This window comes from Hypomesus transpacificus, chromosome 7 (assembly GCF_021917145.1).
Source record: "Hypomesus transpacificus isolate Combined female chromosome 7, fHypTra1, whole genome shotgun sequence".
Classification (NCBI taxonomy): Eukaryota; Metazoa; Chordata; class Actinopteri; order Osmeriformes; family Osmeridae; genus Hypomesus; species Hypomesus transpacificus.
Window position 1 is genome coordinate 2,435,112 of NC_061066.1, and position 13,794 is coordinate 2,448,905.

The 13,794-nt window shown below is 43.9% G+C and overlaps 3 protein-coding genes across 3 annotated transcripts; 2 read left to right on the forward strand and 1 right to left on the reverse strand.

Moving 5' to 3' along the window:
- The first annotated feature begins 1,259 nt into the window (after positions 1–1,259).
- On the forward strand, positions 1,260–5,315 carry pmpcb (peptidase, mitochondrial processing subunit beta). The gene is made up of 13 exons (XM_047023101.1): positions 1,260–1,375; positions 1,735–1,872; positions 2,189–2,275; positions 2,375–2,504; positions 2,709–2,907; positions 3,072–3,151; positions 3,374–3,486; positions 3,571–3,714; positions 3,896–4,056; positions 4,214–4,299; positions 4,569–4,657; positions 4,801–4,876; positions 5,096–5,315. Exons 1-13 carry the CDS (start codon positions 1,292–1,294, stop codon positions 5,158–5,160), a joined length of 1,452 nt encoding a protein of 483 aa, XP_046879057.1. The 5' UTR covers positions 1,260–1,291; the 3' UTR covers positions 5,161–5,315.
- dnajc2 (DnaJ (Hsp40) homolog, subfamily C, member 2) lies at positions 5,092–9,502 on the reverse strand. Its single transcript, XM_047023100.1, has 16 exons — positions 9,308–9,502; positions 8,649–8,839; positions 8,369–8,444; positions 8,155–8,253; positions 7,846–8,068; positions 7,658–7,723; positions 7,464–7,555; positions 7,260–7,381; positions 6,918–7,067; positions 6,740–6,828; positions 6,582–6,651; positions 6,256–6,437; positions 6,006–6,106; positions 5,778–5,888; positions 5,525–5,670; positions 5,092–5,431 (listed from the first exon to the last, which is right to left on the reverse strand). The coding sequence occupies exons 1-16, from the start codon at positions 9,360–9,362 to the stop codon at positions 5,363–5,365; spliced, it is 1,842 nt and encodes a 613-aa protein (XP_046879056.1). The 5' UTR covers positions 9,363–9,502; the 3' UTR covers positions 5,092–5,362.
- Positions 9,503–9,758: 256 nt separating this feature from the next.
- Positions 9,759–13,753, forward strand: psmc2 (proteasome 26S subunit, ATPase 2). The gene is made up of 12 exons (XM_047022764.1): positions 9,759–9,922; positions 10,292–10,329; positions 10,492–10,573; positions 10,681–10,780; positions 10,975–11,106; positions 11,222–11,294; positions 11,519–11,614; positions 11,991–12,155; positions 12,309–12,396; positions 12,523–12,725; positions 12,831–12,927; positions 13,481–13,753. The coding sequence occupies exons 1-12, from the start codon at positions 9,853–9,855 to the stop codon at positions 13,636–13,638; spliced, it is 1,302 nt and encodes a 433-aa protein (XP_046878720.1). The 5' UTR covers positions 9,759–9,852; the 3' UTR covers positions 13,639–13,753.
- Positions 13,754–13,794: the final 41 nt, after the last annotated feature.

The window sequence follows — 13,794 nt, forward strand, 5'->3', positions numbered from 1 at the left end:
TAACCAGTCCCCATTTCATAGCATGAACATCAGAAACAGCATGTGGTATCTAAGCAACAAGTCGTTGCCAAGTGACAGAAACAGAGGTACTAAGACCAGAGAGCGTGTATGTGACAATAGCCTATGAGATGAGACAGTGCGTGGTTCACACCCTGTGCATTTCAACATACTCTTTGCCAACATATGTCAACAATTATCTAAGATTTAAAAGAGACATTTTTGTATACAACCAGCTGATACCCCTATTGTAAACAAATTATAAAAGTTCCCTGAATCCACTAGTTTGCCTTTGTAGGCTACATCCAAAAAAGCAGATTGTAAACTGAGTGGTCACATTTATTTAACCTATTTAACATACATTGGCCTCTGTAATTGGTGATGCCAACACTTATGGAAGCAGAGACAACTTATCAGAGGGGGAACAGAGAAACGAAAACAGCCATTAGTGTTGGGAATATCAAACGTGTTGGCTGACGGGCTGCAGGGCTTTCATGTGGAAGCCATGTACTGAGATAATGATCATTTCTGAGAAAATGGATACAGTCGACAAATCCACACAGTTACAAAATAACCCTTTATTCCGGCCTGAAGCAAACAAGTAGGCAACGGCGACAGTAGACTTCTTTTTGTGGCGGATGTTAGTTTACGAAGACATTTTTGCCTTAGTTTTGCTTCAGTAAAATACTCATTTTAGATACACTTGGAATGGGGTTTTTCCCCCATTAAAATGTGCCTTCATTTCACTGTTTATTGTAAAACACAACAGACACCTCTGTGAAAGAATAAACATTAGGAATCAAGAAGATCAAATGGGCTGTTTTCTTGTAATATTTATCCTCCAGCAGACTGTCCAGCCTAAAGGTCACAAGTTAAATAAAAAAAAAACATCTTTACAGATATTTATATTTCCCCACCCTAGTATATTACTATATATTTGCAATCACTAATGATGCAAAAGGTAGAAATATTACAATTGTTCTGGAAAAAAACGGTTTTTCTACCAATGAAACTGGTCAAACCTAGACGTGCGACAATTGAATGCTCTCTGCTGCCATCTTCTGGTCTTGTTGTGAACAAGCCACACTCAGACAAGAATAATATCATAAGCATAAAGCTAGGGATTTTTTCAAGTCAGATACATCAGGTTGATATTTCCCATAGTCTTTTATGTTGCTTTATGTTTTGTTCATTGACAGATTCGTTTTTTCCCCCAGAATAGTGTTGGGCTCTTTTTCCGTCAGTTCAACAAGTGGCACATGCGCAGTAGCCATAACCATATGACACAAACAGTATGGCGACGTCCTTACAGCGCTTTGCCTCCGCTAGAAGGTACCTTGTAAATAGGAATGTATTCAAGATTGGTGCTTTCACCAAGGTAAGACTCCGTTGTCAGAAGATTATTTTCGATAAATAGTAAACCTCGACTTAAATACATGTTCTCGCAGGGTAGAATACGATCATAGCGATCCTGCATGGCCGACCTGCGTTCTGAAGGATGTTGTTAAATATTTATAGCTGCAAACGCATGGCTAAGGCAGTATAGCCTATTCAGTGTTTATAATAGGGTTACAGTTGTAGTAGGCTGTACGGCAATTCAATGTTTAGATAGCTAGTTTTATGAGATTACACAACATTCCACCTTAAGGAATACTTGGTCATCATGACTTGTACATTTGCAACCAGCTAATGTAATGATAACATGAGCATGCCTCGATTTCTTGTTTTCCATTGCAGCCCGTAACAGGACCGTACAGACTCCTGTCAACACAGGCTGCACAGCAAGTGGTGCTAAATGTTCCAGAAACCAAGGTTACCACGTTAGAAAATGGTCTTCGTGTTGCATCTGAGGACTCTGGTCTATCTACCTGCACTGTATGTAGCTATATTCATATCCTTCACACTTGAGTCACATTAGTTTTGTCCATTCATTTACACCACATTTTATATCCTTTCTTTTGGCAAATGACGTTGTGCCCTTGGGCAAGGCACTTCACCCTACTTGCCTCGGGGGGAATGTCCCTGTACTTACTGTAAGTCGCTCTGGATAAGAGCGTCTGCTAAATGACTAAATGTAAATGAATCCTCAATTTGTGAATCCCTTTCTCATTTTTGAATAAAAAGTGTTTGATTTGATTAGGAGGGATAGGTTAGGGTTCTGATGATGAATAAACTGTGATCTCCATGTCAGGTTGGTCTTTGGATAGATGCTGGAAGCCGTTATGAGAATGAAAGGAACAATGGCACGGCACACTTCTTGGAACACATGGCTTTTAAGGTGAGAAATGATGTTCTAAATGAACATTTATAGTGTGTTCATATAATCCTATTAGACATTGTTTGTTAAATGATCTGTGTGTGTCTGTGTTGTTGAAAGGGTACAAGGAAGCGCTCTCAGCTGGACTTAGAGCTGGAGATTGAGAACATGGGAGCTCATCTGAATGCCTACACCTCCAGAGAGCAGACTGTGTATTATGCCAAAGCCTTCTCTAAGGACCTTCCCAGAGGTAGGACAACACCACTTCACTGTCATGTTTTATGACTAATTCCCTTTCATTGAGAAACCCTTGGCTCAAATCATATCAAACTTGTGTATCCCTTTTTACAAACACAGAAAGGGCTTCACAGAAGCCACACGTGCTGCATACTTATCATCATCATGTGAGTGGTGTTACAGTATTTAACGTCCCCCTCTGCTTTCCTGTCTACAGCTGTGGAGATCCTGGCTGACATCATCCAGAACAGTATGCTGGGTGAGTCGGAGATAGAGCGCGAGCGAGGGGTTATCCTCAGGGAGATGCAGGAAGTGGAGACCAATCTACAGGAAGTGGTTTTCGACTACCTCCATGCCACAGCATATCAAACCACAGCTCTGGGTAGGACAATCCTGGGGCCCACTGAAAACATCAAGTAAGTTGGCCGCTCTGAACTGTAGTCGAGATCATCTCTTGTAGCATGTGTATGTGAAGTGTTCCCTGGGAAATGTAGTGAATACACCCTCTGTAGAGTGTAACCCACTTGTACCCACTACTTAAGTGTAACTTAATGTTTCCTGTATGTATGTTTCATTGTAGAACTATTAACAGAGGAGACCTGGTGGAATACATCACAACCCACTACAAAGGCCCCAGAATAGTCTTAGCTGCTGCTGGAGGTAAGATACTCTCCTCGTGATATAGTTCAGAGATACAGACATTTGGGTTATTGGGTATAACTCCATGGTGGAGTGTTTGACTGGTGGAGTGTATGGCTTGGCTGCAGATCAAGAGGTTGCAGGTTCAAATCCCACACTGTGCATGGCTTTGGATGAAAGTGTCTGCTGAATTAACATTATTTATGGAGTAGATCATTTTTTGAGTCTCATTTCTTATGTCAGGGGTTTGTCATAATGAGCTGATTGACTTGGCAAAGTACCACTTTGGGAAGCTTCCTGCCAGATACAAGGGAGAAGCCCCCACACTTCCTGCATGCAACTTCACGGGAAGTGAGGTAAAGGAAAAACAACAACACCACCAACATGCAGTACACCACATACATTCATAATAAGCATCTTTGATGGTTTCTTTCTTCTAGATCCGTGTTCGGGACGACAAGATGCCCCTGGCACACATTGCCATAGCAATCGAGGCTGTTGGCTGGTCTCACCCTGACACCATTCCTCTCATGGTTGCCAACACACTGATCGGAAACTGGGACCGCTCTTTTGGGGGGGGTGTGGTGAGTGGATAAACAGCGTAATACTTCCTATGTGCTGTTCCTTTAAATAAATAAAAATACTGTAATAAAACCTCCAAGGTTATATGTCAAAACACCAGTTTACCACACACACAGAATCCGACCGTCAGCTTTCTGGCTGATCCCACTTACCAACCCTGCTGCCATTTCCTTGTCTTGCCAGAATCTGTCCAGTAAGATGGCACAGATGGCATGCCAGGGCAACCTGTGCCATAGCTTCCAGTCCTTCAACACGTGCTACACAGACACGGGCCTGTGGGGCCTCTACATGGTGTGTGAGCCTGGAACGATCAACGAGATGATGCACCTCACCCAGCTGGAATGGTGAGGGACTAGGAAATTGAAACATGGAAGCCCAACATGACCGATATCCGACCCATTTCAGAATTACTGTACTTGTAAGGTTCATATTTCTCATTTCATCGGGAGTGGGGACAGACATTGGTGGTGTTGATTTCACTGACCAAAACCTTGTCCTCAGGATGGCCTTGTGTACTAGTGTTACTGAAAACGAAGTAGCAAGGGCAAAGAACCTCCTGAAAACAAACATGCTGTTGCATCTTGATGGTAGGTCCTGCCATTTGGTTGTCTGCATTTCCAATACACTTCTCAATCAGTATGGGAAAAGAATATTCATTTGGTGAACCAGTGAGTGTTGCACACAGGTGTTCCTTGCATAGGATTAACCATGACTAGTAGCCGAGATGTGGTTACTTTGACCACTAAAAAACTGTAGAACTATGCCCTTATGGACCTTGATCCTATTTCTAGTGCATTGCTTTAGATAAAAGTATTTGCTAAATGAATCAAATTAAATGTGTGTGTCCTTCCTGTAGGTTCCACGCCTATCTGTGAGGACATAGGGAGACAGATGCTGTGTTACAGCCGTAGGATCCCACTACACGAACTGGAGGCCCGAATCGATGTGAGGAAACAAAGGCTCTCTTTTGTATAATGCAGCTAAACCAGGCTAGGTGCAAACCACAACACACAGCTGTTGAACGTTTTTGGAAATTATTGCAGTGTCTTTTATTTGAAATATGAATTTCCTTGTGTCCACCTCAACAGGCCATAGATGCAAAGACCATCAAGGACGTGTGTACAAAATATATCTATGATAAACCACCGGCCATTGCAGCAGTTGGTATGTACTTCAATCTCTTTCGTGATAGCCATAGAGATCTTTGCATTAATCCACTTGACTGGCTCAATACTTATCAAATGCCCATTACACATGTCCATTTTAACAATTGAAGAAATATCAGTACATTCAGTATTGTTCAAGACCCTAATTGTGTCTGCTACTCAAGTCCATTTTCAATTTTTATTCATTTTGTGTGTGTATTTAAAACATCTGTTCCAGGGCCGATTGAACAGCTCCCAGACTACAACCGCATCCGCAGTGGGATGTACTGGATGAAAACCTGACCTCTCTGAAGAGAATTACAAAAGCTAGTAGCAAGCAGCCGACTGTACAGTACAATAACTGAACTGAACTTTACAAAGTATATAAGTCTTCTGTAGGTTTTTTTTTCCTTCTTGAATTTTATTATAAAATAAAGACCAACACAATAACTTTAAAAGAAGATGGGTGCTAGTTGTTTGTTGCTGTCGTTTTGCTTCAGGTCTGTCATTTTTTGCTTTTTCCACCGACTTGTTCTTGAGCAGCCTTTTTAGCCTTGACCATTTCCACCAATTCCTGGGACAGGGGATAAAGGAGAGTTCAGGATATATAAATAATTAATCAGTGTTGCGCTAGGCATACAAACCGACGGGACAGGGGCCAGCATACCTTGTATCTCTTCATACAGTCCTTCTTGGAGCGTCCAGGGACAGCGGCAGCGATCTTCTCCCACCTCTCCGCGGTGCTGACGGGGAAGGTCTTCAGGGCCTGCTCCAGCAGCTTCTGCTCCTCACCGGTCCAGGACGCACCACTACCTGAGGGAGCGCACACACATCCACTCGGACGTTGGTGATCTTTCCCCCCCACACTAGCAGACCGAAGAGTTAACATGAATGTTGATTTAGTTAAACCAATGACTTACCGTCAAATCTTTCAGATGGCACTGCGTTGTCAACTGTCAGAGGAACTGCTGAATGCTCCTTCTTGAACTTCTCAAAGGCTTTCTTGTTAATCTCATCTTTCTGGACGGGGTCTGAAGCACAAGACAGTCACATTATTACAAGACAGCTGATTATTGTATAATTCTAGTAATAACAGTAATTGGGGAACTGGTCAAAGTAATCTGATCAGAAACTATGGGTATAGTTACCCAGCTTTTGTAAATTCTTGGCTTTGTTGATGACATCTTTGGCTGTCCTCTTGTTGCCGCTGGTGGAGTGCAGGTTCATGTAATTGGCGATGACTTCCCATCTGAAGGACAAAATAAGATTAGAATCCAAAAAACGGTTTGGGCCTTGATACCAAGAGAGGGAGTGGGCCTGGCCTGGGGTTCTAGAAACTCGGGCCATGGAGCCCAGCTTTGACCCTGACTGCCCGTTGTCCTGGTGAGAGCAGCGTACCTGGCGTTGGTTCCTGCTGGGAACAGGTTGACCGCTTTGATAAGCAGCTGCAGCTCCTCCTCGTTCCAGCCCTTGCCCCCGCCTCCTCCACCCCCGCTGGCCTGCTCTGCCGTGCGTGCAGCCTGGCGGGCCTGGACCTCTGCCTCCTTCTCCTTCTGCAGCTGGGCGTTCACCCACTGGACCTGGAGAGGAGCCGCACACACACACAGGTGGAAGGACAAGCGTTAGTGGTCCAGCTGGCATACACAGGCCACAGTCAAGCCACATCTTGGATTTTAGGGTAGGTTGTCACATCTTTGGTGTCTGGTGTGCGTTTCGTACAGTACCTGCTTCTCTACAGCTGCCTTGCCCTCCTCCTTCGAACCAGCGGCCAAGGTCTCGTTGAGGGACTGCAAACTGCCATACACAGGAAGATTCACATATAAACAGTGAACCAACAGGATTTCTCACACACAGTATCCTTTTACACCATCTTTCGTTTCACCTCAGTAGCTCCAGGCCGTCACACAGCTTCTCCACATCCCCCATCATTTTCAAACCGTCGGACTCGTTTTCGGCAAAGTAATTCCAGTTCTATGAAGTAAAATGAACTCATAAGACTGATTGAACAAAGAAACGCAACAATCTGTTCAAACTGCTGTGTAATACCAGCCTGTCAGCACCTTGCAGGTAGTCCTGAGTTTCTGCCTCTCTTTCTTTATGGCCTTCTTCTGGATGTCCTTCTCCTTCTTGACCTGCAAGGCGGCCTGTTTGGCCTCCTCTTCCTCCTTCTCCTTGGCTAGCCGGGCGGCCTCCAGTTCGGCCTGGCGAGCCTGCGGAACCACAAATATTAACATTGCAGATCCTGAAAATCCCAGATCTAGAACGCTCCAGGTCCTAAATATTCCATATCTTGAACATTGCAGATCTAGATCATAAACATTGCAGATCTAGTACAGACACTGCTTTCGAGGAGGCGCGATGGTGTGAATCCAGATGTTAATTCAAGGATATCAGTGACTCACTCGATCCTTCTCCTCCTGCTCTTTTCTCTTGGCGTCTGCCTTGGCCTTCTTCTCAGACTCCTTCCTGGCCTTTTCCTCCTCTTTGAACTTTTTTATTCTGGGGTCACAGTTGTAGGCGGTGTCTGCAGAGATGCAAGGACACATTTCAAGGATGCACCGACCCAATTGCTTCTTACCATTAAAAGCTATTTATTGAGGACTTACCAACTAGTGTTCTCAATCTGTTCATCTCCTCCTTCTTCCTCTGCGCTCTGGAAGCCCGGTTCTGCTTTTCAATCCATCTCCGCTCGTCTCGGCTAGATAACAAAATTAGAAGAAATCAGACACTACCTCTAAACATGGCTTCTTGGGGGTATTCTAATACTAGCAGTCACGAAGCGTGTCAGAATGTAGCTCACCATTCAGCCTTCTCCTTTTCCTCTTCATCCAAATACGAAAATTCTCTCCATGAGTCAAAGTTGTACCTTGATTGAGAACAAAATATATCACTGAGTAGAAGTGTAATATTTCGTCTTAATTACCTTCCCAGTGCATATTATCTATGATAAGTGTTCCTGTTAACAGTGACCTATCAGTTGATACTTACCAAAAAGAGTAAAAATGATCTACTTCTTCAAATGTGGAATCCATGGTCCCGAGTTTGGGCACGTGCTTTTTGGAGGTCCATCTGGCGTTTCTCTCAAAGACGGGACCAAACGCCTCAAAGTAGTTCTCTTTCGCTTCGCCCTTCGAGGGCACGGTGTTGTCAAAAGTAGGATCCACGCTGTCATACGCTCTTCTCTTCACCGGGTCGGACAACATCTCTATTGCTGGAATTAGACAAGCGGACACCTTTGTGTTATAAAAAGAAAGTCGATTGAGAAGAAATAAAGACAGCAGTGATTAATGTTCTTACCTTTAGTTATACAGGTGAAGTAGTCGTTGTCTCCCTCTATGATCTGTTCTCCAGCAGCTTTCCTTTTGTCTGGGTGGTGCTTCAAGACCATGGCTTTGTCTGCGTGGATACAACTCAATAAATAACTAGTAATTAACTTAACACAGCTTTAGCGCTGTGTTTAGGGAGTTTGAAAATGTAACAAGGCCATGGTGTGTGATGGTGAAAGACTCACGGGCAGCTTTGATTTGTTTCTGGGTCGCCTTGTATCTCATATGTGCCAGACCGAGGACAGCATAGTGATCTTGATTCTGACGAAACATAAACAGTATATTTTAACATATTCATTTTGACACTTATCAAAAGCAACATTTGAGGTCAGAGGGGTGGATGTTTGACCTGTGACCTCTTGATCTGCAACCAATGCTCTACCACTGAGATATACCCCTCCCATTTATTATGGAAAAGTCCCCAAGACAAAAGGCAACATCTGAAGTAGCCTGCTTGTTAGCTACCTTCCAGTCTTTGGGGTCCAGCGTTCGGAGCAAAGGATACTCCTCCAGCTGAAGCTCTTCATCCTCTGACTCCTCAGACAGCTCCTCCTCTTCCTCCAGCTCCTGGAAGGAGGCTGACACATTTCTGTTCCTCCTCTTGACAAAGGCCTCAAACCAACGACCAACTGGCTCCACCTCAATCCGTACAGACGCTGAAAAAGAGAGACAGTCAAAATGTATCTACTTAACATCTACCATTTTACAGTACTTCATCAACAGGAACATCACAATGTGCCTAACGAAACAGGTGGCTCTACAATGTAACAATAATATGAATAAATGCTACATAGCTACATACAAAGGTAGCGAGCAGCTGATACTGTCAAAAAGAAATCAGTACAGCACATCAGGTGTATTCAGTAGGGCTACCAAGTACTACAGTTGTTGAAAGCTTATCAAAGTATCGTTTGTATTTGTTCGTCCATATCCAATGAATTAACTTTCAATATCTGTGTAAATGTGAATAGATCGCTACCGTTACATAACACTTGCTACCAACTTCTTTTAAGCAACTATAGTTGCTAATGTTAGCTACAAGCGAGCAAGCTACACTAGCTATACAGCTAAATGCTAACGGATAGAGTGAAAATCAGAATTATATTAGGTAATCAGGCGTTTACCTGTAATGGCATTACAGACGACTGTAACATCCCCTTCTAATGCTTCTAATAGCATTTTGGAAACGCAAGCTATAAACACATCAAGATGCAAAATGTTATATTTTAAAGGTGGATATTTCTGATGTGCTGTCCTGTCGCCCGGTTTTCAGTGCACCACATGGGCCTGCTTAGACTAGTTCCTTACTGGGTAGAGCTAGTCTTACACTGTTGAAAATCCGTACTTGTGCAATGTACTCCGTAATCTTTGGTTCCGAAAATTGTTTCACAACAAACATGTTCAGTGACTCTTCTTTATTTTGTCTCACCAGATTTCCAAAATTTAGAGCGGCCATTAATTTAAAATAATACAGTATTGAGTCACACATAAAGTTAACCATTAAGAAACATATAAAGTTATTGTACCATTCACGGTGCGTCTTTAATAGTACTCCGACCACTGTGTCCTATCCTAGCAGACATAGCGGAAGTCCAAACTTGCTGTGTAATCCTTGTTGTGCAGAAGTACAAACTCTCTCTGTAGTCAACATATTTTACCTGAATTGACCATGCCAGACTATTTAGGAGGAGACCAGAGGAAAGTTAAAGAAGAGGAAAAGGAAGATAAACCTATCAGAGGTACTGCATGAATGTTTGGACGTTTTTTGTTCCTTTGTCAGCTATCCTTATGCTAGAAGGAAGCTAACGACCGTCACTAGCTTGCTAGCTACAGTAGCCAGTTCAACAATGTTGTAACCAGCAAGTCATCGTCATGATGATCATTAAATGGAACTAGCTGCAATACTGTGTTGTAGAAGATATGGGTGCCATTGATGTGGTTATTTAGTGGTATAGTTACATGTATATCTATCATATTAAACTGGCCTAGGTATTTAACAATGTTGTTATAAATCAAGTTCAGCTAGCGTTAGGGCTAGCTATTTCAGCTAGGCTAGTCTTCTTGGCCAGCCAGACACTTCATTCACCAACGTTTTTTCTTGCTTTCAGCATTGGACGAGGGGGACATTGCCCTTTTGAAAACCTATGTAAGTATAAACCTTACACATTACTATTTGCATGTAACACCAGTCTGTTAATTGCCATATTTTGTGCCACGGTGTGTTATGGTCTCCACTATCTCAAATAGTATCTGGGACAGCAGATCACAATTCACTACAATCTGTGATTTCTATTTTTCGGGTGTTCAGGGCCAGAGCACGTATTCCCGCCAGATAAAACAGGTTGAGGATGATATCCAGCAACTGCTCAAGAAGATTAATGAGCTGACCGGTATGTCTTTCAGGCACACACGTCTACCACACAGGAAATCCTTGACAGACATACTGATAGTGTAGTAGCACATGTTCTAACCTTGCATGTGTGCTTGTCTGTACCAGGCATCAAGGAGTCTGACACTGGGCTGGCTCCTCCTGCACTATGGGATCTGGCTGCAGACAAACAAACCCTCCAGAGCGAGCAGCCCCTACAGGTGGCTAGGTAGGTACCCGACACCCTCACTGAATATAAGGCTTCATCTAAGTCAATTACTAGGTTGCCATTTTTTGTTCTATTTTTCATTGTACTGCCGTTTATATATACAGAATCATAATTTACATTCAAATGGTCATTTTGATCAAATGCTGTTGGTTTCCAACATACTGAAGGGATGGATTGGGGTTCTGTTTTGACAGATGCACAAAAATCATCAATGCCGACTCTGAAGACCCCAAGTACATTATCAATGTGAAACAGTTTGCCAAGTTTGTGGTGGACCTGAGCGACCAGGTGGCCCCTACTGATATTGAGGAGGGCATGAGGGTGGGGTAAGGAAGAGGGCAAAACGGCTGTAACATTTCGATAAAATAAGTCACAGGAATATCACGTTGACAACAGCAACAAAACAATGCTTACGTGTATTTTCTTTTGATACTTTTCTAGTGTTGACAGAAACAAGTACCAGATCCACATTCCTCTGCCCCCTAAGATTGACCCAACTGTAACAATGATGCAGGTAAAACAACAATCAATAGCTTTTTATTGACAAGGGCCAAAGAAGCGTACGCCTTAATGGAAAGGAATACGTCCACCCTGATAAGACCGTTCTGTCTGTCTGTCTCTCCTCTCTCTCTGTCCCGTTCTCTCTCTCTCTCTCTCTCTCTCTCTCTCTCTCTCTCTCTCTCTCTCTCTCTCTCTCTCTGTCTCTGTCTCTGTCTCTCTCTGTCTCTCTCTCTGTAGGTGGAGGAGAAACCCGATGTGACCTACAGCGATGTGGGCGGCTGTAAGGAGCAGATTGAGAAGTTGAGAGAGGTGGTGGAGACCCCTCTACTTCATGTACGTATTAACATGGTTATAGTGTGAGCGATCATTCTGTTAACGATCAGAGCACAGCATATTATCTGATCACAAGGCTGTGGTAATGAGGCTGTGGGTTGCAACAAAGAAGCAGCATAAACCAAATCTTCACTGATACTGATATAGATTAGAACAAAACAGTAGGTTATCCAGTGGTATGTTAAAATATTTGACTATGATAAATTCCTTTGCCCTTCACTGAGACATGGCAGTACTATAAATCCTTACTAACCATATATAAACAACCAATTGGAGGCTAAACGGCACGTGCTGTATGCTGAAATGCATGAATGAAACTAAAATGTAGTGTTTACATTCGTATTTTATGACATTTCCTGTTCTGTTCTGCTTTTAGCCTGAGAGGTTTGTGAACCTGGGTATTGAGCCCCCCAAGGGGGTCCTGCTGTTTGGGCCCCCCGGCACCGGTAAGACCCTGTGTGCCCGAGCGGTGGCCAATCGCACCGACGCCTGCTTCATCAGGGTCATCGGCTCTGAGCTGGTCCAGAAGTACGTTGGAGAGGTGAGTCCCAAACCTGGACGAGGAATGAAGGAACAGCCAACATTGTGATGCTGCTGTTCAGTGTCTGGGTGGCTTTCATCTGGCTGCTCACTCTTAATAGAGATTTTGTCTCTCGATCTTTATCCATCCATCCACCTTCCTTCCTAATTTCAGGGTGCAAGAATGGTCCGTGAGCTTTTTGAGATGGCCAGAACCAAGAAGGCCTGTCTCATCTTCTTTGATGAAATTGATGCCATTGGAGGTCAGCGATCAATCATTTATGTTTAACGTAAACTTAAAATGCAGTAATGGGATTTACTGTGGGAAGGTGTGTTGTGGTTGACTTAACCATGCCTAAACGGAATCGTTGGAACCTTCCGTCGTCTAGGCGCCCGCTTTGATGACGGCGCCGGGGGAGACAACGAGGTCCAGAGGACCATGCTGGAGCTCATCAACCAGCTGGACGGCTTTGACCCCAGGGGGAACATCAAGGTCCTCATGGCCACCAACAGGCCTGACACCCTGGACCCCGCTCTCATGAGACCTGGGCGTCTGGACAGGAAGATAGAGTTCAGTCTGCCTGACCTGGAGGTAAGGAACCTTCACTGAGTGGACCAGGCAGACCAGTAGGAGCCAGTGTGTTTGTTTTGCTTTCTGACAGCAGGCAAGTGGATCTGAACCATGGCTGTTTTTCAGGGTCGTACCCACATCTTCAAGATCCATGCCCGCTCCATGAGTGTGGAGAGAGACATCCGCTTTGAGCTGCTGGCTCGTCTGTGTCCCAACAGCACCGGTGAGTTCTGCCCTCAGTAGGACCGCCTCTGGACATGTTGACCTGCTTGTTGACTAAGGGTGGAACAATATATCGCAATACAAATCTTTAAAATTTCAGTAAAAAAAAAAAAAAAGCTGAGTATTGTTACACCCCTATTGTTGACAGATTTTAAGTCATGTTCCAGATGCTAAGGCAGTGGTTCTTACCCTTGTCCTCAGGGACCCCCTGTCCTGCTTGTTTTAGATCAGGGGTGTCCAATCCTGGTCCTCGAGGGCCACTGTCCTGCATGTTTTAGATGTTTCCCTGCTCCAGCACACCTGATTCAAATGAATGGTCATTACCCAGCTTCCACAGAGCTAGATAACGACCCTTTTATTTGAATCAGGTGTGTTGGAGCAGGGGAAACATCTAAAACATGCAAGACAGGGGGTTCCCTGAGGACCAGCGTTAAGAACCACTGCCCATGAGCTTATGTGCAACAGAACTTAAATATCAAAGAAAAGGTCTAATGACAACAGCAATGCACAGATGTAACCATTATCTTGACTAGTTTGTTCTTGTTTCTCCTTAGGTGCTGAGATCCGTAGTGTGTGCACAGAGGCAGGGATGTTTGCCATCAGAGCCCGCAGGAAGATTGCCACTGAGAAGGACTTCCTGGAGGCAGTCAACAAGGTCATCAAGTCCTACGCCAAGTTCAGCGCTACCCCACGCTACATGACCTACAACTGAGGCTTCCCTGCGATTGTTTTTCTGTTTGTGTTTGTTGTCACGGGGACGGGGGGGACTTGAACCATAACGTTCTGTCATTCTTGGAAAATTACCTAAAAATAAAACTTTATTGTGATATGGGTGTTCGATGAACTTTTTTCTGAACTGTTTATGCAA

Excerpts from the sequence above, each read along its gene's own strand:
- pmpcb (XM_047023101.1), top strand. The coding sequence starts at position 1,292 with ATGGCGACGTCCTTACAGCGCTTTGCCTCCGCTAGAAGGTACCTTGTA. Across the intron at positions 3,487-3,570 it reads GCAACTTCACGGGAAGTGAG|ATCCGTGTTCGGGACGACAA; the intron begins GTAAAGGAAAAA and ends TCTTTCTTCTAG. Across the intron at positions 4,658-4,800 it reads AACTGGAGGCCCGAATCGAT|GCCATAGATGCAAAGACCAT; the intron begins GTGAGGAAACAA and ends CCACCTCAACAG.
- dnajc2 (XM_047023100.1), bottom strand. The coding sequence starts at position 9,362 with ATGCTATTAGAAGCATTAGAAGGGGATGTTACAGTCGTCTGTAATGCC. Across the intron at positions 7,382-7,463 it reads CAGATTGAGAACACTAGTTG|ACACCGCCTACAACTGTGAC; the intron begins GTAAGTCCTCAA and ends GCATCTCTGCAG. Across the intron at positions 6,107-6,255 it reads CCAGCAGGAACCAACGCCAG|ATGGGAAGTCATCGCCAATT; the intron begins GTACGCTGCTCT and ends TTTGTCCTTCAG.
- psmc2 (XM_047022764.1), top strand. The coding sequence starts at position 9,853 with ATGCCAGACTATTTAGGAGGAGACCAGAGGAAAGTTAAAGAAGAGGAA. Across the intron at positions 12,156-12,308 it reads TCCAGAAGTACGTTGGAGAG|GGTGCAAGAATGGTCCGTGA; the intron begins GTGAGTCCCAAA and ends TCCTAATTTCAG. Across the intron at positions 12,726-12,830 it reads TCAGTCTGCCTGACCTGGAG|GGTCGTACCCACATCTTCAA; the intron begins GTAAGGAACCTT and ends GCTGTTTTTCAG.